Raw genomic sequence first — 23,418 nt, forward strand, 5'->3', positions numbered from 1 at the left:
ATCTGCCACATGCTGGACTGTATTTATTTTAGAATGCTCTACTTGGGTCCTACAACCTACCCAACAGGTAGGCACTAGAACCCAAGCGAAGCATTTTAGAACACAGATGGTCCAGCATGTGGCAGATGAAGTTACAATTCCACTTAGATTCTTTAGTGGGAAAGAGTATATCAAGAAGAGTCTACAGAACTCGAACCAGCTTACCTCAGGCTTGCCTAGGGTTGCCAACCTTCAGTTGGTAGCTGGAGATCTCCTGGGATTAAAACTGATCTCCAGGTGACAGAGATCAGTTCACCTGGAGAAAATGGCCACTTTAGAAGATGGCAGCTGTGACATTATAGTCCATTATACCCCATATGGCTTGATATCTTGCTTTGGAGAATCATCTCTATGGCATTACACCCCATTGAACACCCCCCCCCTTCTCAAAACTTGTCTTCCTTAAACTCCACCTCTGAAATCTCCAGGTATTTCCCAATATGAAGCTGGAAATTCTACTAAACCTGAGGATAAGACAACATCACAAGCACCCCAACTCTTTCTGATGGTGACTCAAGTTCCCTGGAAGCCCAACAGAAACAACTTTGTTTCAACAGAGGAAACATCTGGGCTGGACAAGGAAGGAATGATTGCTTAATTTAAAAACAACAACACAAAAACATTCTGGTTCAAATCCTATAGATTCCACAACGTGCCTGTACATTTCCTCAAGTTGTGGTGCTTATTAAATACTCTGCTCAAGTCTTTTGAATGTTGCATGTGTAACAGAACTCTGGGCAGCAAAGGTGGTGCTGGTAATCCCTTGGGAGCTGCCTAAATAAGAACAAGCCAGCTGGATCAGACCAGAGTCCATCTAGTCCAGCTTTCTGCTACTTGCAGTGGCCCACCAGAAATCTCTCTCTCTGTGTGTGTGTTTTCTGATGGATGTCCCAACAGTCAAGCAATCGGTTCCTCTCACACACTACATCCAGAATAAACATCATTAACTACCAGCACGTTCTATTGCTGTTCCTCCAGGCCATATCTAATAAAGGGTGTGTGTGTGTGTAGGGTTACCATATCTGGGCCAGGAAGCTCCTAGAGATTTGGAGGTGGAGTCTGGGGAAGACAGGGGTACAATGCCCTAGAGCAGTGGTGGTGAACTTTTGGCACTCCAGATGTTATGGACTACAATTCCCATCAGCCCCCGGCAGGGGATGATGGGAATTGTAGTCCATAACATCTGGAGTGCCAAAGGTTCGCCACCATGGCCCTAGAGTCAACCCTTTGAAGCAGCCATTTTCTCCAGGGGCACTGATCTCTCTAGTCAGGGGATCAGTTGCAATTCTGGGAGATCTCACAGCCCCATCTGAAGTTTGACAACCTTATAAAATTGTGGCAAGCCTTGCGCAGGAGGAGGGAGTTGCTGACATTTTAAACCAATCCCAGATGACTTGCATTTACCACTCCGCTCAGGCAATTTGGATGTTTTCCTTGGATGGAAATGGATTGGGTGGCAGGATGTAGGCTGGTGTCTTTCATTTTATGCTGGAGTTTGGTGCCATCCTGCTGTTGAGAAAGGATAAGAGGTTGAAGCCCTCAGAGGTGGAGTTCTCTTCCTAGCTTCTGCTTCTTTCAACAAAGCTCTTGAGACTGGGACAGGGGCTGCCCTGGCAACCTTTGAAGCAGAGCGGGAGAGTCGATTGTTCTGCATCAATAAAACTGTGTTGGCATTTGGAATCTTGCAGCCTACCTCAAGCCCAGACACCATACATCCCCTGATCAGAAAAGGCCTACATACACCATCTGTTCCTCTCATTTCCATCTCAATAGCTTCTACCCCCTGGCCCTTTCTCTATTCAAGCCCTTCTTGCTTTTCTTAGCATCTTTATCCCCAGTCCGTGAAGCAGCAGCTGGCCAGCCTGAAATGAAATCCCCTTTTAAAATTCCCTCCTGGCTTTCGGCCCCGAAGCTCACTGGAGTTGATGACACACACTCTTACAGAGCCCACCCCTCCCTGAGAAAGACCTCCCCTCTTAAGAAATAAAAAATAGCATCCCATTGGCTGCCATGGTTGGGTGGGGGGGAAGAGGCAGGCGGAAAAGATTTGCAGACAGTGTGACAGCTGCCCCCCTCCCCCGGGAGGGGTGCCCTATAAAGGAAGGGAAGGCAAGACGGAGGGAAATTTGAAAAGATTCAAGACTCAAAATGAGTCTCCAGAAAGTGCAGAGTGAACCTTCACTGACAGGAAAGCAAGGACTGAGGGGGTACAGCTGGAGGAGGCCACAGCTGGAACAGCCCAAACGTCTGGTGTACAAAAAGGTAAGGAAAGAAAAAAAAAAACCGCTCACCCTATCTGCCAAAGTTGTCAAACTCCAGGTAGGAAAACATTCCTGTACTGATGCAGAATTTCTTCCCATAAAGATTATAAAACCACTAATGGAGAAAAGGCGACGGGACCGAATTGCCCACTGTCTGAACCAGCTGAAGACTCTGCTCATAGATGCCCCTGGCCAAGGTCATAAGGTAAGGACTGTACTCGGCTTGTTTCCACCTTAATGTGTTTGTATCTAACACGACAGACTTAACAATCCCTCTTTCCCCTCTACGTGGAGATCCCCAGGAATTGTAGTTCAGTGTGGGGCAGCCATGGAGAAAGAATTCTCAGAGCTCCTCAAATCCTTTTGGAGAAGCTTTTGGAGTTAACCTGGAGTGATGATATCAATTGGCAGTGTAAAACAGTGTAAAAATGCATGTACTTCATTTCGAAGGTGTTTTTGATTCCATCGTTTTCTACGAAGTTTATCCTGAGTCCCTTCCTCAGAACATGGTTTCCTGCCCTTCATTATTATTTTTTTGCTTTTTGCCACACATACACTGTAGTGATGATTCATAGCATTGCTCATTTGAAGATCCCCAAAAACAGAGCGGGGGAAAAAGAACGCAAGAAATGATAAAAATAAGAAGAGGGGGCAAAACAGTGAGGTGAGAGACCAAATAAATGGTGGACCAGGCACCAAGGGGGACATTGATTGACAGCGTAGAGGGCATGGATAATGGGCAGGCTTTTTGGCAGGGGGAAAAAGTTTCAGTATGATCTGTGAGGGAACCTAGCTCAGAAACATTTCAGGTAAAATATTGCAGTAAAAGTGTTGTTGAAAACAATGAATCAAAAGCTGTTCGGAAATGTTTTTGGAACCAAATGGAGGGGGAAAAAATGCATGGGACACCACAGGAAAATCCAGCATTAGCAAGCTGGAAATGTTGTAAGCAACTTATGAGCAAAAGATCTAGATCTCCTTTTAGAGGTTTTCCTTCCCCAAGCCTGTTCAGCCATTCTGAAGAAATAGGGTCAGATGCACCTGAACACTAAAGCATAACGCACTGCCTGAGTGCAGTACCCTTCCACAGGCCTGGCTACTGATGGACCCTTACCCTGCTGGGGCCCAGAAGATATGTGGGGGGTTAGCAGCAGAGGTGGGATCCAGCAGGTTCTCACAGGTTCCCGAGAGTAGGTTATTAATTATTTGTGTGTGCCTAGAGGGGGTTACTAATTGGTGATTTTGCCACACGATTTTTGCCTTAGTTACGCCCCTCCTCTCAGCAGTAGCACACAGAACTTGAAGCAGTCTAGCAGGAGGTGCACCGGCGTGCGTGGCAGCCTGCACCTGCGTGCATTCGTTTCCCACCCAAGGACCGGCACAGCGGCTGCGTCCTTGCCACAGCCGCACCCAGGAATGCCCTGCCCATGGAATGCCCGGCCACGCCCCCGTTGTGCCCCACCCAGCCTCATTGACACTATGCCACAGTTTGAATCCCACCACCATGGGAACCTGTTACTAAAATTTTTGGATCCCACCACTGGTTAGCAGATAGGAAAGTGGGAAGATTCCTTGGTAGGATTGCTAGCTCCGAGCTGGGAACTTCCTGGAGATTGGGGTGGAGTTTGGGGAAGGAAGGGACCTCAGCAGGGTATAATACCATAGTATCCACCTTTCAGAGCTGCCATTTTGTTCAGCAGAACTGAGCTCTGGCATAAGGAGAGCAGTGGTAGTTCCAGTAGATCTCCCAGCACCACCTGGAGGCTGATACCCTATTTCTTGCACATTTGGCTTCCACTCCTTGGAAGGAAAATTACAGTAGAATGGCATATTATTAGCAGCACCGCTTATCTGTTTCTTCTTAGATTTTTTGTGCAGGTACAGAACGGGGGGCAAATTTTCAATTAGGGCTTCCACAAGGAACTGAAATGTGCCAATAATAATTTCATCCAGTTCAGCAATTGGCAGCCTTGACTTCCGCCACAGGGGCTGCCAATCTTCAAGTGGGTCCTAGAGGTCTTCAGGAATTATAACAGATCCCTAGACTACTAACAGAAAAAAATGGCCACTTCAAATGGTAGACTGTATAACATCTCATCTCTGCTAAGCTCCCTCCCTCCACCCAAATCCATCCCCCAGGCTCCACCCCCAAATCTCCAGAAAGTTCCCAAGCCAAAGTAGGCCATCCCAGGGGGCTGTAAGAGGTTCCCATCCCCACTATATCCCTTGCTCCTCCTCCTATGTCCAGTTAGTCATTTCAGAGATATGTGATTACTTCCATAACAGTCAGTGCCTTTAGTTGCTGGAGGTATGGTGATAATGGCTAAACATCCCAAGAAGAGCTCAAAGAAATTGTGCCTTTGGGGCTGAATTTGTGTTAGAAATTTAAACTGGTTTGATCATCTTGGCTGTCCACAAAGGACTCTGGGAACTGTAGTTGTACAAAAGTGTTGAGAATTTCTCAGCAAGATCTTTAGTCTGTTCTCAGAGCTAACATTTCCAACGTGCCCAATATATGTGACCTGTGGAAACATGAAATGTCTGCACAAGTATCTGTGTATAGTTTTACTATTTGTGCAAGACGAATGTTAAATTTGAACTCTCTGACTGATCAGAGGCTAACATAAAACTACCTTGCCAGGTTGACAAATGTTGAAGAACTGGGTTTTGTTCCCTTTGACATTCTAGGAGGGTAATTTTTAATCTGTAGAGAAAGCAGAGTCTGGGAACTAGACTACCTGATAAATGCACTTCCAACTATTGGCTAGTGGTGGTAACAAAGAGCAATACCAGTTGTACTGAGGAAAAGGAATTAAACTGAAGAGCCAAATTCTCCATTGAGGTCTAGTAGCTTGAGATCTGGGCCGACGGAGTAAACTCCTCATCCCTAATGACAGAACTGGTGCCTGCAGGGAATGTTTTATCACAGTCTGTCATTATAAATATTAAAAGGGATTTTTGATTGTTTACATAAGTTGGTGGTGCAGATATGCTCCTGACTCCCAAAAATGTTTCTTGGCTGGAATAATAATTGATCAATAGAATGTTTCCTGCCTTCTGGTTCCTAATCTTCTTACACCCTGCCAGATCCCAGCCAGACTCAAGCAATTCTGATTTTTTCCCTCCCACAAGCCTCTTCCTAATTCTCGCATGGATAAAGCAGCTCTCCTGGAAATGACCGTGCAGCGGATCCAAACACTGCAACTGGCAGGTAAGAGTTATACCTAAGAGAGGCCCAGCAGCATTCCACAGCAAAAACACTAAAAACCTTCATGACTTAGCTTGTCTGAGGTTGTTGGACTTTAGATGAGAAACTCTTCTGTTTGGCTGGCTTCTCTGTCTTTCCATTTTTCCCCAAAGCTGTCATCTGGAGACACAGGCTCGAATCCCTACTCTGCCATGGAAGGTTGCTGGACGTCCATGAGACAGCCACACCTTCTCAGACTAAACCTACCCTCATGGGGTTGTTTTGAGGATAAAATGGAGGAGGGGAGAACAATGTAAGCTGATTTAGGTCCCTATTGTGGAGAAAGATGGGGTAGGAATGAAGTTAAATAAATACATGGTGGATGATGAGGAGACATACAGCTGTGGAGATAACCACATTTATTTATTTAGACTCCCCCTGGGATCACTCCCGCCATTCCACAGATACTCAGCTTATCTGATCGCTTGACTTGGCTTCCCCTTCTGTAGGACTTATGGAAGTATCCTTTGGTATGTGCTCTTCTCTCCACAGTGCCAGAGGACAAGGCCTTCCACACCGGCTACTCATGCTGTGCCTCTCTCGTTCAAGCCTTCCTCGTCTCCGAAACACGGCAGCAACCAGAGCCTTTCCATCTATCATACTCAGCATCCAGCTCCACCCATGAGACCACTCCTCTGGCAACACCTCCACACTCATCCAAGGCAGAACAGATCTCCCCCAGAAGTGGAGACACTCCAGGTTCTGCTGGCCTCAGGTGTTTTGCAAGATCTGTCCCTCCCTCAGTCCTGAGAAAACCAGGGCCTCAACTCTTCTGGAGACCTTGGTCCACCTGAGTCTCTCTCTAACCCATTCTTTAAGGAGGATGGGGGTTTAGAGAAAGTGCTGACTGAGTACTAAAGCCTCTTAATTTATTTAGCACTGGAAAAATATTTTCAGGAAAGTGTGTATGCTAGTGTTGGTAGGAAGGAATATATGTGTTGTCTTTTAATAGAACAATCCTGACATTCCACTTCTTCCTTCTGTCTCCCTTAAGGTCCTTTTCCTGCTGTGCTTGTAAGTAGCTTTTCTCACATTTCCTCACACGGGTTCATTTCACACTCTACTTACAGTGGCGTGTAGGTTCTGTCATGTTGACAAAAATGAAAAAAAGAATGATTGTAAATAAATTCTCCAACCTCACTGAAGGGTGTTAGCATTTTCAGTATTTGGTCTTTTCCACAGCTTGGTCACAAACACCTCAATTAACAGAAACACGAGAATGTTCTTTTTCTGAATATGTGGCCTCAGCGCGCTGAGAGAATTAGTGCTTCATGCTGCCTGACTTTCTGCATTTCCATGCCATCTGAAATGAAGCATTCGTCACCCCTGGCAGAAAGTGTTCCAGGTTTTCAATGCAGGAGCATCTCATAGACAACATGTTGAGGCATCAGATCAAAATAGTTCATTTGGGGGGAACTCAACATGGTGCCAAAGTGCCCCCCCAACACTTTCTCTGGTGCCCACCCAAGTGTTTTTAGGAAGTGGGTAGGGCCAAGTTGGCCTTTTGCCCTACAAGAGTTATGATTGACTATTGGAGATTTGATTGACTGCGTAGATTTTTTAAAATGTTGCTTTGACAACAGCTGACACCACAGCACAAGGTTAAACTGTGGGTTGCCCTTCTGTGGCTATCTCTACCTCCTACAGCAGCCATTTTGTTCCTGGACCAACCAGGACTTCAAAATGTGCCTGAGGGTCAAAAAAGGTTGGCAACTCCTGGTCTAGAGTCCTGCTTATTGCTATCCCTGTTTTGATAGCTCTGTTTCTTGCTACAGGTAGGAAGTGTGTGTGTGTATTTTATTTCTCTGCCATTTCCATAGTGTTTTGATTTTGTCAGGTTGTTTTTGATTAAATTTTGTTAGCTGCCTTAGGGATATAAATAGTCAGTCTGCCTTTATTGCGCCTCCAAATAAGCCATAGCAACGACAACGATTTCACCAAAATAAACTCAGTCAATTTCCAGACATTGTCGTGGGAAAACTTAAATATGAATATTCCAGCCCCAAGAAATGCTGACCTCATGAAATTCTTTTCAGCTCACTGCATGCGTTTCAGCATTTCCATGCACTGTCACCTTGAAGTGATATTGAGTTCAAATGGGTTAATCTGGCCTTAAGGATGAGTTCAATACACAACAGCTAACATTTTGTTTAAAAAGAAGCTATTCCTGGATGCATCTACAAGCACAATCCTTTTTATTTCCTTTTCTTCACGATACCTCTCTGACATTTAATTTCAGGCTAGCTTAAATCTTTTTCTCAAAATTCTGGCATATTCAAGCTGAGCACCTCTGAACATTTATTTATTTAGACACACCCTACCCTTCCCTACTGGGTCCCAGGGCTCAGGGTAGTTCACGACATTCAATAAACAATCCATCAACAGCGATAAGATAGTTACAAAATCTTAAAGTGCAATCCATGAAATAGTGGTAAAAAAAACAAGGTTTCAGGCACTCCTTAAACGACAAAGGGGGTTTCTTCCCATTTCTGGCGATCGTTCCCCCCTTATTCCGCGTTTTTGCTGTACCTGCTTGGAGGTACAACTTTTTCTTTTCCCATGGTTCTTCCAAGTCTCGAGGGGAGGAACAGGGGACTGATCTTTACTTAATTTCCCACCGTGGAGCGTGACATAAATCCAGCGCAGGCATCAGAATAGAACATGATAATTTGGCACACGACAATAAACATCCAAGACTGCTGTCAAAAAAAGGTGGCACTGCTTATAAGACTTAGAAAACTGTCCCTCACTTGTCCTCAGTGGAACACTTGGTAGAACGACTCCATCTTACAAGCCCTAAGGCATGTAGAAAGATCCCTCACAGCCATTTGGCAAGGAGTTCATTGAAGGCAGTCAAGCCAACTGTGGCCTGGGCACCTCTAGTAGAGCATATTATGAAGAATGAAGAAGACGAAGAGTTTGGATTTATGTCCCCCCTTTCTCTCCTGTAGGAGACTCAAAGGGGTTTACAATCTCCTTGCCCTTCCCCCCTCACAACAAACACCCTGTGAGGTGGGTGGGGCTGAGAGAGCTCCGAGAAGCTGTGACTAGCCCAAGGTCACCCAGCTGGCATGTGTTGGAGTGCATAGGCTAATCTGAATTCCCCAGATAAGCCTCCACAGCTCAGGCGGCAGAGCGGAGAATCAAACCCGGTTCCTCCAGATTAGATACATGAGCTCTTAACCTCCTACGCCACTGCTGCGCCTACATGAAGCAATCATGTAGGTATGAAGGTCTCATTTAGGGCTTTGTGACCTGTCATTTTGAACTTGACTCAGAAGTCAACAAGCAACCAGTGCAGCTGCTTAAGTACATGCAGGATATAGGATGACATCGATATATTGGTAAGGAGCATTCTGTATAACCTGATGACGTTTCCAAAGCAGCCTCAAGGGCTTGCAAATGACTATGGCATAATCACCATGGCCATACGCAGAATACTTTTCCCTTCAGAGAACACAGCATGTGAAGAATAAAGATGGTCATATAGGAACTAGGACATTTTTTAAAAAGCACACAAATACACTGCATTTTTGTCTGGATTCACACTAATTCCCCACCCAACCAAAATTTAGGATTTTTGTCTCCCTGTAGTGTAACTGTGACTAATCCAACAAAATCTGCAACTGACTCTACCATATGTGTGGGGTTTGGGGAGGGGCAGGGCCTCACCAGGTCTAATGCTATAGAAGCCACCCTCCAAAATAGTCATTTTCTCCAGGAGAAATTATCTTTGTGATCTGGAAATCAGATATAATGCCAAATCGCCAGCCCTCATCTGTTTGCCTTCCCTGGTAACTAGCGTCACCCTGAACTACTTGCAATTGATGGTTCCTTTATCCTGCTGTCTTTTGATTTATTTTTTTGCCATACTACCTACATAAACTAAGGCAACATGAAGACCCACACGTTGGATTTGAAGACATGGATGTTAGTCCTCGAAAGTGTTTTTTTTTTCTGGAATAAAATTTAATTAGCCTTTATTGAGAATTGTTTATGTTTCCAGGATTTGAGCAGAATTAAAAATCCAGCAGCCCAGTAGAAGATCCTGGCCGATCAGCCACCCCCAGAAGTCTCATCCAGGCTCTCCAGCCCCACCAATTCTTTACAATTAAACCCCGCAAGGATTAAGCGGAAGCGCTTGGGGAAATCAGGGCGGAAACTGCTCTCGTGGAAACGGAAGTGGCTTTTAGTAGTGGCGGAAATGAAGGCGAAGGGGCGGGGGGAAAAGAAGCTAGAGCCTGGGCGCTTGCCTAGGATCCAAAATGGCGGCGGGGATGTACCTGGAGCATTACCTGGACAGTAAGGCTCGGCGCGAGATTCTGGGGATTGCAGGGAGGGGAAAGATCCGCAAAAGTCAGCACTCGCCTCTGTGTGGTGTTTCCGAGGGATACAGATGGAAAGCGTATTTTGCTTACACGTAGAGTAGGATTCACACGTTACGAAGAGGCAAACTCGGGTTTGGTCCCGGCAGCTTACGTAATGGAAACCTACAGCCAACCATGGTTTCCTGGCAGGAGCTTCTGTGTGATAGACGCGTTTCCAGTCCTCTGTATGGTACCCATTCACACCTTTTGTTTTTGATGTGCCCTTAAAAACGAAGCGTGTGAAATGTTTCGTGGGCGTTACCTGCGGGTATTTGGATCCCTCTTTTTCTTTTGAAGGGGGTAAGGAGTGTGAAAGGAGGTAGTTTTACAAGAGAAGGGTTTGAGTCTGCTATTAAACAGTGAATACATTTTTAAAATGACATTTTTGAGGGGTGTGAAAAGGATTGTCAGACTTGCTCTATAGGTTCCAGTTCGGGTTTCATGACAGTATTAAAGTGTGCCTTCATTCTCTTTTGGGTCTGTAGGAGTAGCAAGAGAGCAGTGAAGAGAAATGAAGCCTTTTCACCCTACTGTTACTAGAAAGTGTGATGGGGTTGCCATCTAACCTGGAGAAAACTGCCCTGCCCCTTTAGGAGAGGTTTAAGGGAATGTTAATCTGTGTGATGAAAAGATTCATCTGCCTGTTTTCACACATTAATCAGATGTTCAAGGGAAGGATGTTTCTCGGCAATCCTAAAAACGAGGCTGTTGTTGTTATGCTTTTAACACACCTATATGGTATTGGGATGCTTCTCGGATAGTCGAGCCAGGTTGAAGCTCCCCACTGAGCTTGGTGACACACATGTGTTTGTCTCTATTTAAATTATTTGTGGACCTCAACACAGAAACTTGGCATGTAAGCATTCAGTTGGTGTGGAACTAATGTTAGCATTGTGATTTTACTATAGGAGAATATGAAGAGCAGTGCAGACAGAAGATTTCTCACCTGCAGACTATTTGCCTTCCCTGATTCACTTGCTGACTCTTTTTTCAGGCATTGAGAACCTCCCCTTTGAGCTGCAGAGAAACTTCCAACTCATGCGAGATTTGGACCAACGCACAGAAGGTGAGCTGTGGGGACTGAACTGAGAATCCATCTGATTCCCTTTAGCTTTGTGTCCGTATGTCCGTGCAGGATTGCTGATTGTCCTACTGTGGCCCAATAACTATTGTTTGTGACCAGGTTTCCCTGCATGGACAAGACAGCCCAGTTGCAAATGTTTCCTCTCAGTGTAGCAATAATGCAGTGCTATGTGGATGCCGCGTCCATGACACTTTTGAGGGACACTGCATGAGCCTTTACATTAGTTTTGCTGGAGTCGTGGATCAGGGGCTTGGAGGCCAAGCTCTATAAGGAAAGGCTGAGGGAAATGTTCTGTGTGGAGAAGATGAGGTTGAGGGAGGACATGATTGCTTTCTTTAAGTATTTAAAAGGCTGTCGTTTTGAGGAAGTCAGGGAGCTGTTCCTGTTAGCCTCAGAGGATAGTATTTGCAATAATGGATTTAAATTACAGGCAGATAGGTAGAGTCATAAAGTTGGAAGAGACCACAAAGGGCCATCCAGTCCAACCCCCTGCAGTGCAGGAATACACAATCAGATGCATCTGGCTGGCCTCTGCCAGGGCCTTTAAAGTCCTGGCCCCCCTATGGTGGAACAGGCTCCCTAGAAAGACCAGGGCCCTGCGGGACATTCAGAGTTTGTGCAGGGCCTGTAAACCGGATCTGTTCCGCTGGGCTTTTGGGCAGCCGGGCTGACTCCCGACTACATCTGGCTTCCAGTGGGCTCAGTTTGAGTGGGTGGGGGGGGGGATGTGATTTTTATCGCCATCTTAATAGTTATTGCTTATTTTATTAGAAATTTTGTGAATTTTAATTGTTAAATTATTATGTTGTGTTATTTTATTCTGTTGTTTGCTGCCCTGAGCCCTTCAGGGGAGGGTGGCCTATAAATTAAATAAATAAAATAAAATAATAAAGCACTCTTTGACCATCTAGCCCAGGGGTAGGGAACCTGCGGCTCTCCAGATGTTCAGGAACTACAATTCCCATCAGCCCCTACCAGCATGGCCAATTGGCCATGCTGACAGAGGCTGATGGGAATTGCAGTTCCTGAACATCTGGAGAGCCGCAGGTTCCCTACCCCTGATCTAGCCTCTGTTTAAAAACTGGAGGTTTTTTAAGGAGATTCCACCATACTCTGAGAAAGCGTATTCCACTGTTAAACAGCCCTTATTGTCAAGCAGTTCTTCCTAATGTTTACATGAAATATCTTTTCCTCTACCTTGAACCCATTATTTCAGCATAGTGTACTGGTTAAGAGCAGGTTGATTCTAATCTGGAGAACCGGGATTGATTCCCCCTCCTCCACCTGAGTGGCAGAGGCTTACTGGTGAACCAAATGTGTTTCCATACTCCTACATTCCTGCTGGGTGAACCTTGCGCTAGTCACAGTTCTTCGGAATGCTGTCAGCCCCATCTACCTCACAAGGTGTCTGTTGTGGGGAGAGGAAGGGAAAGGGGCTTGTAAGTCACCTTGAATCACCTTACAGGAAAGAAAGGTGGGGTATAAACCCAAAACTCTTCTTGTCCTAGTCTCTGGAGCAGTAGAAAACGAACTTGCTTTATCCTCAACATGACAGGCACCAGCTGGACCCTGGGAGGAAAAATTACAATAAGACTCCATCAGCAATGGAATCAGCTGGCTAGAGAAGTGGTGATGTCCCCCTCATTAACAGTCTTCAAGCAGTGGCTGGATGAACACTTGTCAGGGATGCTTTAGGCTGAACCCAGATTAAGCAGGATATTGTTGGCCCCTTCCAACTCCATAATTCCATGATTGTGGTGTCTTACAAGCATGGTCACCCTTATAATGCATTTCCTTTGTTTTCAGATCTTAAGTCGGAAATTGATAAATTGGCCACAGAATATATCAGCAATGCACGGATGCTGTCTTCGGAGGAGAAACTGGGGCTCCTCAAGCAAATCCAAGAGGCCTATGGGAAATGCAAGGAATTTGGAGATGATAAAGTGCAGCTAGCCATGCAGACGTACGAGATGGTATGAGGCAGAGCCAGGGAGAGGCCTTGGGGTTTGATATCATGGGGAGTGTGATTCAGTTCTTGGAGTGTTTGACTAGAACTGAGGAGACCCAAGTTCAGCTCCCTTCTCAGCCATAAACTTTCAGGGTCAGTCACTCCCTTTCAGCCTAACCTACCTCAGATTGTTCTTGAAAGTGTAAAATGGCAGAAGAGAGACTCATGTATACCTCCCTAAGCCCCTTCAAGGAGTGATGAGGTAAAAAATGCAGTAGGTAGATATTTATGGGGAGATTTTTATCTATCTTTTGAATTTATCCTGTCTTCTTTCTATGGAGATCAGAGTTGCATTCATGGTCTTTTCCTTTTCCAAGTAACATTGGAGTTTCTATGATGAACCTTCAAATCATCTGAAAAGCCCCTAAACATGGTTCAGCCCCGCCCCCCCCAACCTTGGTGAGCCTGTGAGCACTTCTAGCTTTTGAGAACAGGGAATAGGCGATGCCGTAAAAATGTCTGCCAAGGGGAAGCCCAACTAATCACAAATGGCTGCCGTGAATCCATCACAGGATGCTGGGGGTTCCAGGCCAAATGCTGTCCTGTGGTGGAGGCAGGTTTGGTGAGAGCTATGTAGTAGTTAGAGTGTTGGATTAGAATCTGGGAGACCCAAGTTTGGATTCCCATTCTGCCTTGGAAGTTTACTGGGAGACTTTGGACCAGTGATACACTGTCAGCCTAACTTAACCTGTTTGCGGAGGGCTGGGGGTCAGGTTAGGGTAAAATGGAGGAGAGAGGAATGAAAACTGCTTTGGTTGGGAGAAATGTAGGGTACAAATGCAGTAAGTTAATGAGCAAGCTGTTTCCCAGTAACCAAAATGAACTCATGATATAGTGATTAAGAGCAAGTGGACTCTAATCAGGAGAACCGGGTTTGATTCCCCACTCCTTCCCACGCGCAGCGGACTCTTTATCTGGTGAACTGGATGTGTTTCCCCACTCCTACACACAAAGCCTGCTGGATGACCTCACATTTCTTCAGCACTTTCTCAGTCCCACCTCCCTCACAAGGTGTCTGTTGTGGGGAGTGGAAGGGAAAGGCATTTGTAAGTCTCCTTACAGGTGAGAAAGGAAGGGTATAAATCCAAACTCTTCTTCATCTTGTTCCTACAGAGACCTTGCTTCCTCTCCCCCCCGCCCCCCCCGCCCCCCGTTCCTCCTTCCTGGAACTTTGGATAGGGAGGATGGAAAATGTTGTGAAGTCGCAACCCACTTATGGCAAGCCCTCATAGGGTTCTGAAAGCTAGAGACATTCAGAGGTGGTTTGCTGTTGCCTGCCTCTATGTTGCTACCCTGGACTCCACTATCCAAATACTAATCATGGCTGACCCTGCTTAGCTTCTGAGATCTGACAAGGCTGGCCTAGCCTGGACCATCCAGGTAAGGTACGCTTTGGGAGTATCCCCTCAAATAGTGTTTTGTTGTGCCTGCAGGTTGATAAGCACATACGCCGGTTGGACACGGACCTCGCCCGGTTTGAAGCTGACCTGAAGGAGAAGCAGATTGAGTCAAGTGACTATGACAGTTCCTCGAGCAAAGGCAAAAAAAGTGAGCCCTGGACTCCGTGGAGAAGGGTGGGGCTGGGAGGGATCGGAGTGGGAAAACAAAGCTGGCAGCTACAATGGCAACAGGGAAGGTTTCGGAACAGGTGGCTGTGATAAAAAGAGACCTGTGATGGAATTGACTATGTATGCCAAAGTGGGTTTGAGATGGTGTCGCTGAAGGAGATCAGGCACACCCAAAGTGAATGTGATGTGGACTTGATTTTGGGGGACCTGTATTCAAATCTCAGCTCCACCAAGATGCTTCCTAGGGTCAGTTATTATTTTTGAGCCTCATCCTGCCTTTTAGGGATATTGTGAGAATAAATGGAGGAAAGGGGAATCATGTTGCCATGTGTTCCTGGGAATTCAAATATGATTTTGATTGTTGCAAGAGGAATTGGAGATCTGCAACCCCGGATCCACCAGCTTGCTGAGGCCTTCCCTAGTGTGCTTAATAGCACTGCTCCATCTGCGTTGTTTCCACTATTACAATTATGACACTGACTGACAGTCCTTGTTTCCCCCCAATCACTGTTTGTGCCAATGATCTCTCATCCCCCCAAAAGGGGGAGTTTGCAGAGCAGCTCATGAGCAGAGGCACATCTGGTTCCATTCACAGCAATAGAGCTGTTGAATTCTCTACAACGGAAGTTGCTGATAAGCTTAAAAGGAGAGCAGGCAAATTCACAGAGGACTGTTCTGTCAGGAGCTGTTAGCTGAAGTGGCTGAATGGGATCTCTCCCCTTCCAGGCAGTAAATTTCTAAATTTCTAAATACTCATTGCTGGGAAGCAAGCTAGGCAAGGAGAATGGTTGACTTCTTTTTTTAGTTCTTCTAGCCATTGTTTGGGAGGCCACTGTAGGAAATGGAATGATGGAGACTTTGGTTTAATCTAACAGGGCACTGTTAACAAGGTGCTTGGAATAATGTCTGTGAAACATGCAGGCTTGCTCCAGCTGGTGTAGTTCATTCATATTTGCTGGTATGGAGGATGTGAACATTACTGCCCCTTCAGTGGCGGTGAACCTATGGCTCTCCAGATGTTCATGGACTACAATTCCCATCAGCCTGGCAGGGACTGATGGGAATTGTAGTCCATGAACATTTGGAGTGTGCCATAGGTTTGCCACCATGGCTTAGCTGAAGCTGGTGGGGCATTCTTATTCTTTCCCATCGCTGTGCTGTTTCTAACACTTTAGGTGGCAGTGGTAGGGAGGGGTAGCTAGAACGTCAAGTCATCTCTTGCCGTAGAATTCCTGCTGTTTTTGTTAATTTTTTTAAAATTAAAGTTTAACTGAGGCAGTGAATGTGGGGAGGGATGAACTTTCCGAGCCCTGCTGGCATAAAGCAGAGTAGCGCCCTAAACCTTTTGAGGAACATAACTCCAAAATAACCCTTATTTCACTTATCAAATACAATGACTTCCTTGTTTCTAGTGCTTCAAAGATTTATGTGCTCCTCTCTTTTTTTCCCCCGTGTTGGGCACGCAGAAGGCCGGGCCCAGAAGGAGAAGAAAGCTGCCCGGGCTCGCTCGAAGGGGAAAAACTCAGACGAGGAGGCGCCAAAGACCGCCCAAAAGAAGCTCAAATTAGTCCGCACGTAAGAAGAGGCCGACCCAAGCTGGTTCAGCTTGACCTCCAAGTCAAATGAGGGCGGGAGGCATCTGGTGGGTTGGGACCCATAGATGGTTTGCAGAAAATGGATGCCCATATCTGCTTTTGGGAAGGACCCGCTGCTACTGCACATGCATAGATAGCACGAATGCCTTTCTTCATAAGCCTACTAACAGGAGCTGTGGGTCAGAGAAGCCGCCTCTTGGCAGTGCTCCTTTGAAGCACAGCCAGGCTCAGAGACTTTAGGTTCTCCTCTTCCTGTCATGTGACTTCCTGTCATGTGCGTGAAGCTTGGTGGGTCCCATGCTGGCATCTGGGGTTGAAGATGTGGCTCAGGCCTGGGAAGGTTCAGAAACCACTAGCCTGTTTAAACATGTCTAGCCTGTTTTTGTTCTTGTAGCACAGAGTCAATGTTGTCCCCAGAACCTATGCCAAGTTACAGATCTGGTTTCCCAGCCCTTCGTTTCTCAAATGGAACGGGATAGTGGGGTACTGGTTGAAAGAGCCCTTTCTCAGTGGTTGCACTAACTTTTATTCTCTCCTTTCTTTCTTTGACCCCTTGAAGTAGCACAGAGTATGGGATGCCTTCAGTGACCTTTGGAAACGTGCATCCTTCCGACGTGCTGGACATGCCCGTGGATCCCAATGAGCCAACCTACTGCCTGTGCCACCAGGTCTCCTATGGGGAGATGATTGGCTGTGACAACCCAGATGTAAGTCCTTCTCTGAGAGCAGAGGGCAGGGAATGATGGATGTTGTGCAAATGGGCTTCACATATTGTATTGTATTGTATTATTCGATTTGTATACCGCCCTCCCCCGAAGGGCTCAGGGCGGTGAACAACAGCATAATCGCAAACATCAGTAATCATAACATCAAGCAACAAAACATCAAGAAACATAGCATCAATTGACATATGTGGTTGTTTCCCACCCCCGCCTCGCCCAGACCCTTGGCATAAGCAGGAGTTCGGTTTGCATGAGACACTCCATTCGCTGCAGCACCACTTACCTGCTAGACCAAAGGGTATTGTGTGGTTTCCGGGCTGTATGGCCGTGTTCTAGTAGCATTTTCTCCTTGACATTTTGCTTGCATCTGTGGCTGGCATCTTCAGAGGATCCTCTGAAGATGCCAGCCACAGATGCAGGCGAAACGTCAGGAGAAAATGCTGCTAGAACACGGCCATGCAGCCCTTAAACCACACAACAGCCCAGTGATTCCGGCCATGAAAGCCTTCAACAATGCATTGGGCTTTACATATGTTGGAGTATCCCTTCATTTGGAGCAGCTGCAAACATTTGCTGATGTGGAAATCTTGAAAGGCCTTTTTCAATACTGTTAAGAGTTCTGATTTCCAAATGCTGATTTATTTTTAAATTATGCCATTGAAACAAATTGGCTTCATGGCGATGTACAAGTAGACAGAATTCTTCAACTAGCTAGCAAATCATTCTTCGACTTGTTTAGCTTCTTATATTGTTAGTTTATGTAAAGTAGAAGGCTGTGAGAAATGGTGTCAGGGAGGATTCAGTAGGAAGTCCAAAATTATTTATTTATTTATTTATACTTTCAGCTTTTATACCGCCCTGTCCCTGAGGGGCTCCGGGCGGTGCACAACATATAGTAAATACAGAATAATCAGTAATACAATCGTAAACTATCATAAATTAGATAAAATCTATAAAAGCAGCGAGGCCTAACTAAGTGTAGTCTCTTAATAAAGTTCCAAATATAAATATGGGTGTGGATGGCGCCCCAATATGGGTGTGGATGGCGCCCCATAACCCAACGTTAAATCCTTCCCCCAAGAGAGAGGCGGCAGACCCCATCGGATGGTACAATCCCAAAGGTAGATCAGGGAAGGGGGGGAGGGGAGGGGGCACCGTCAGCGGCTGGTCCCTCCAAAGGCCCGGCGGAACAGCTCCGTCTTACAGGCCCTGCGGAACTCACCAAGGTCCCGCAGGGCCCTGACAGCTGGTGGAAGAGCGTTCCACCAGGCCGGGGCCAGAGCCGTAAAGGCCCTGGCCCGTGTGGAGGCCAGCCGCATCATCGAGGGGCCAGGGACCACCAGTAAATTGGCCTCCGCTGAACAAAGAGGCCACGTTGGGACATATGGGGTGATGCGGTCTCGAAGATACGAGGGCCCCAGGCCGCGTAAGGCCTTAAAGGTCAATACCAACACCTTGAAGACGATCCGGAATTCTACTGGAAGCCAATGTAGCTGGCGCAGCACAGGCTGGATGTGATCCCAACTGGCGCTGCCTGTGAGCAGGCGCGCCGCCGCATGTTGGACCAGTTTCAGTCTCCGGATCGAACGCAAGGGAAGGCCCGCGTAGAGCGAGTTACAATAGTCTAACCTGGAGGTTACCGTTGCATGGATCACGGTGGCTAGGTCCGCTTGGGAGAGGAAGGGGGCCAGCCGCCGGGCCTGGCAGAGGTGGAAAAAGGCAACCCGGGTTATATGGGCCACCTGGGTCTCCATAGAAAGAGACAAATCCAGGTGGACCCCCAGGTTGCGCACGGAGGGGGTCGGCGCCAATACGGCCCCCTCCCACACCAGCGGCTGGAAAGCCCCGTCCCCCCCGTCGCGGCCAAGCCAGAGGATCTCCGTCTTCGATGGATTCAGTTTTAACCTGCTCTGTCGCAACCAACCAGCGACCGCCTCCAAACAATGCTGTAGAGCCGCAGGGGCGGTGGCTGCTCCCCTCTCCATCGACAGAATGAGCTGTGTGTCATCTGCATACTGATGACAGACCAGCCCCAAACTCCGTACCAGCTGAGCAAGGGGTCGTACGTAGATGTTAAACAATAGCGGGGATAGTACCCTGGGGTACACCGCAGGAGAGCGGGCACTTCCGGGAGGCCTGATCCCCGCACCTCACTTGCTGATTCCGACCCTGAAGAAACGAGACAATCCATTGAAGGACTGTGCCCCGCACTCCGGAGGCGGCCAGGCGGTGGGTCAAAAGGTCATGATCGACCATATCAAACGCTGCTGTAAGGTCTAACAATACCAGCAGCGCCTATCCGCCTTGGTCGAGCTGTATATGGAGTGTATCTGTGACGGCGACGAGAACAGTCTCCGTCCCATGCCCAGCACGGAAGCCGGACTGGAAGGGGTCAAAAGCCGATGTGTCATCCAGAAAGCCTTGAAGCTGCTCCAGCACCACTCTCTCAATTACCTTCCCCAGAAACGAAAGATTCGAGATGGGGCGGTAATTGGCCAGATCCCTCGGATCTAACGATGGTCTTTTTAAGAGTGGGTGGACCACTGCCTCCTTCAACCCATCCGGGAAGACCCCTTGCTCAACGGAGTCATTGATAATACTCAACAGATGGGGTCGTAGCTCCTCCCGGCAGGTTTTCACAAGCCAGGAAGGGCACGGATCCAGAGGACAGGTAGTAGGTCTAACAGCAGCTAAGGCCCTGTCAACAGCGGCTTCGGAGAGCAGGGAAAACTGGGCCATACAAGGGCCCGAAGACGGCAAGGGAGCCTCCAGTTCACTAATTGTATCCAACGTAGGGGGAAGGTCTTGGCGGAGCGACGCGACCTTATCTGCAAAAAAGCTCATAAATGCCTCACAGCTGATACTCAATTGAGAATTTGAGGAACCCTCTGATACGGAAGTTAAAGACCGAATTACTCTGAAACAATTTGTGCGAGGCGGGAGCTGGCCGGGCCTTGAAGAGGAGGAAGAAGAAGCCCTCTTCGCCTCCTTTGTTGCCATTTCATAGGCTTTCATAAACATCCTATAGGATGTTAAACGCAGCTTCGTCCGAGATTTCCGCCATGCACAAACATACAAGTCTAAGCCTACTTCCATCACGGCGTAGCTCTTCCGTATACCATGGGAGCACGCCGAGGCCCGTGGCTGCGTAGGGCGCCGGGGGCCAGCCACAGACTCGATGGCATCAGAGAACTGGGAGTTCCAGTCCTCTACCTGCTCATCGAGTGTGCCGGTGGGTTCAGGGTCCCACAGAGCATTCAGGAAACCAAGTGGATCCATAAGTCTCCGCGGGCGGGCATAAATCAGCCCGTTGCCTAGACAGGGGCGGTGGGACACATCCATCCGGACCGTCAGGGCATAATGGTCGGACCATGGCACTCTATTAATAGAGGGTACGACCAAACTTGAGATGGGTTGGTTTATATTTTTCTGTAGATTTAACAGTCTTACTGAAAACTTATGACATTTTGGGGGGTGGGTTAGTGGGGGAATATTCGTTTCATGGAAGGGAGAGTCAAAGGTTCTGGGGTGTGCTAGAGAGTTAGAAAGCTTTATGGTGAAGGAAATCTTTCTTGCAAGGGCAGTGTCAACCCTGTCTTGTGGGTGGGAGACAGAGTTTCAGTAGGGGTGTTTAGAGGATCCAAAAGTAAGGAGACGGGAGAGGTTGCTGATCTGTCTTTCTCTCCTCTTTCTACTTTTCTGCAGTGTTCCATCGAGTGGTTCCATTTTGCTTGTGTGGGGCTGACGACCAAACCAAGAGGGAAATGGTGAGCAATTATGGGCTGTCAAGAAAGCCCTGTTCTTGTCTAAGAGTCAGGGGGTTGGGAAACTAAAAATGCAGGCAGAGAAATACCTGCCCTTGAGCGTCTCTAGGTGGTTGTTAAGAAAGACTAGCCCAGGGGTAGGGAACCTGCGGCTCTCCAGATGTTCAGGAACTACAATTCCCATCAGCCCCTACCAGCATGGCCAATTGGCCATGCTGACAGAGGCTGATGGGAAATGTAGTTCCTGAACATCTGGAGAGCCGCAGGTTCTCTACCCCTGGACTAGCCCATTGCATGGGAGTGGGGGAGATGTAAGAAGGATTTTATAGTGCAAGGATTCCTGTCAGGAATGGTTCAGCATGCTTGTCTGTCTGGTCTTTGCTTAAAGCTGTCTGGGCTCACTGATAGTTGGACCTGGTCCACCTTATTTTCACTCAGAGGTGGAGATTACCTTTGGCTCTTAGTCCAGATGTATCCCAAAGTATAGTATCCTTATTTCCACCTATTTAGCATGTGCAGACAATGCTGTTACTTATTGAAGAGGCAGCTGCAGCAACTCTAGGCATCCATGCTGGGGTCAGCATGGCTTTGAACAAGCTGGTGGGAGTGGGCGAGCCCCCCCCCCACACACAACACCCCACTCTCACTGGCTACCCCAAAGCTGCTCTGGGCAAGTGAGATCCCTCACCACTCTTACCATCTTGTCCAGAGCCACTCGGGGCAAGCAGACGAGGTAGGCTTTCCCCTCCCCTGCCCAGTCTTGCTGGCTCACCCAAAGCTACTCCAGTGAGGGAGAGAGGCCTCCCACTCACACTTGCTGTCTCACTCAAAACACTTCCCCACCAGTCCCATTTTAAGGTAAGTGGCTTGGGAGGAGGGATAGGACTCTACCTGAGAGTTTTGCAGGCCCCACTTGTATTTATGCATTTTTGTTGAATTATTATATTTGTACTTTGTTTTTAATGTTGTCTGTTCACTACCTTGGAGATCCTTTTTGGGCAGACAGGTGACATGGAAATGTTTTAAATGAATAAAGCAGGGGTCTTCAAACTGTGGCCCTCCAGATGTTCATGGACGACAATTCCCATCAGCCCCTGCCAGCATGGCCAAGTAGTAGGGCTCATGGGAATTGAAGTCTATGAACATCTGGAGGGCCATAGTTTGAAGACCCCTGGAATAAAGCATGGTGGATTGTAACCCATGGGTCAGTGCTGACTGTCACCTGCTGTGCCGACTGTACTGGCACCCACGTTGATTGCCTGGGGTGATTGTCTCCTCATGCCTTTTGGCAAGACCATTTCTGTATACTGATGTAACCACTTTCCATTCTTCTGGTGCCATTGGTTTTTGGTGTGTATCACTGGGGATTTCTTTTTTTAAAATATTTTTTTTTACTTTGTCAACTAAAGAAATACAGAAGATGACAAAAAGAAGTAAAAGATAAAATGTAAACAAACATAATCAAGCATAACAATCACAATAGTCATCACAATTGAAAAAAATAGTTATAATGAATACACTTATTGATTTATATAATCAAAATCAAACATAATCTATATCAGAAGTACTGAGTGGATCTGCATTTATAATCATCCTATTAATAAAGATAAGCTAACATTAACCAGTATACTGGATAGAAACAACCTTAAAACGTTTAAGCAATCTAGCTAATTTTAGCTACATTCTTATTGTATATATTTTTAAAAAGAAAATAATCAGCAGTGGGGATTTAAAAAAAAACTATTTGGAGACTATTTATCCAAATTGTCTCCCAGTTACTGTTTGGAGTTATCTTCTCTCTCTCTCTCTTTCTCACTCTCTCTTCCAGGTTCTGTCCTCGTTGTTCCCAGGAGAGGAAAAAGAAGTAAACGTCCCCTGGATACTGTTGTCAGAACACCCATCCCTGTCCTGGAACTTCAGCACTCTTCTCCCAGGTCCTGGGGCTCCATAATTATGGGGTCTCACCCTGGGTGAGCAGGGCTGCCTGTGAATGGTTTGTATCCTCTCGACGGTTCCTGTGTGTACTGGAGCATTCACTGCTTTCCGGTGTCTCTGGGAAGTGACTCTGCGGCAGCTGCATTGGAGGGGGAGATTCTACATGGCGTAGCAAGCCCTCTTCAACCTGGCAATCTTTGTTCCAAAACCCTGTATCTGCTTGAAGGAATGTAGACTTTCTAGAGGGAGAGGAAAGGACAACTGGATAACCCTGAACACTATCAAAATCTTCCCATCAACCTTGACATCTTTATTTTCTGGATTTGTGACCCATCAGAGGAACGGCCAGACCAGCCTTTACCTGGTTGTTCATAAGCTTGTATTTCTTCCCTTCCCACCACCTTGTTTAGAAGGAAAAGAAACCATTTAGGGCCCACTGGGCATTATGTCTTGTCTTCTTGAGGAGGGGGAGTCCCCTCTGCCAGGTGACGTCCTCCCTTTCCCTCCAGCCCCACCAAATGAAGCATTCGTGACCTCGCAGCCCACGCTTCTGTCACGAAGGCCAGCCGGGATCTACTCCTCTCCTGGTGCTGCTTGTTTGGGGGGAGTTGAAACCCAGTGTTGTAAGATACAGCATTAAATAAAGTCAGTTCAGCAAACCTGCGGAGCGATTCTCTCAAGCTTGGGCAGAGGGTGGGATTTTGAATTGACCAGGTGCGTGACAGAAAATCTTTGCCTTGCAGAAGAGCAGTTTGAATCTTCTGGGACTTGGGAAATTCCAACGTGTTTTTGAACATAATTCCTGGGTTATATGGCTGTTACGGGTTT

At 47.1% G+C, this 23,418-nt stretch overlaps 2 protein-coding genes across 4 annotated transcripts; both read left to right on the forward strand.

Moving 5' to 3' along the window:
• The first annotated feature begins 1,549 nt into the window (after positions 1–1,549).
• LOC125436148 (enhancer of split m7 protein-like) lies at positions 1,550–6,687 on the forward strand. The gene is made up of 4 exons (XM_048502847.1): positions 1,550–2,301; positions 2,404–2,505; positions 5,433–5,511; positions 6,040–6,687. The coding sequence occupies exons 1-4, from the start codon at positions 2,188–2,190 to the stop codon at positions 6,339–6,341; spliced, it is 597 nt and encodes a 198-aa protein (XP_048358804.1). The 5' UTR covers positions 1,550–2,187; the 3' UTR covers positions 6,342–6,687.
• Positions 6,688–9,728: 3,041 nt separating this feature from the next.
• ING4 (inhibitor of growth family member 4) lies at positions 9,729–23,249 on the forward strand. Of its 3 annotated transcripts, none has more exons than XM_048504542.1 (8): positions 9,729–9,849; positions 10,909–10,980; positions 12,805–12,971; positions 14,440–14,554; positions 16,032–16,149; positions 16,732–16,876; positions 20,597–20,658; positions 22,484–23,249. In XM_048504542.1, the coding sequence occupies exons 1-8, from the start codon at positions 9,813–9,815 to the stop codon at positions 22,521–22,523; spliced, it is 756 nt and encodes a 251-aa protein (XP_048360499.1). In that variant the 5' UTR covers positions 9,729–9,812; the 3' UTR covers positions 22,524–23,249. The 3 variants fall into 3 exon arrangements, with proteins under 3 accessions (XP_048360499.1, XP_048360498.1, XP_048360500.1); XM_048504541.1 differs by having other exon boundaries at positions 9,730–9,849; positions 16,729–16,876; XM_048504543.1 differs by having other exon boundaries at positions 9,730–9,849; positions 16,041–16,149; positions 16,729–16,876.
• The last annotated feature ends 169 nt before the right edge of the window (positions 23,250–23,418 follow it).

The sequence above is a fragment of the Sphaerodactylus townsendi genome, linkage group LG07 (assembly GCF_021028975.2).
Source record: "Sphaerodactylus townsendi isolate TG3544 linkage group LG07, MPM_Stown_v2.3, whole genome shotgun sequence".
Lineage (NCBI taxonomy): Eukaryota > Metazoa > Chordata > Lepidosauria > Squamata > Sphaerodactylidae > Sphaerodactylus > Sphaerodactylus townsendi.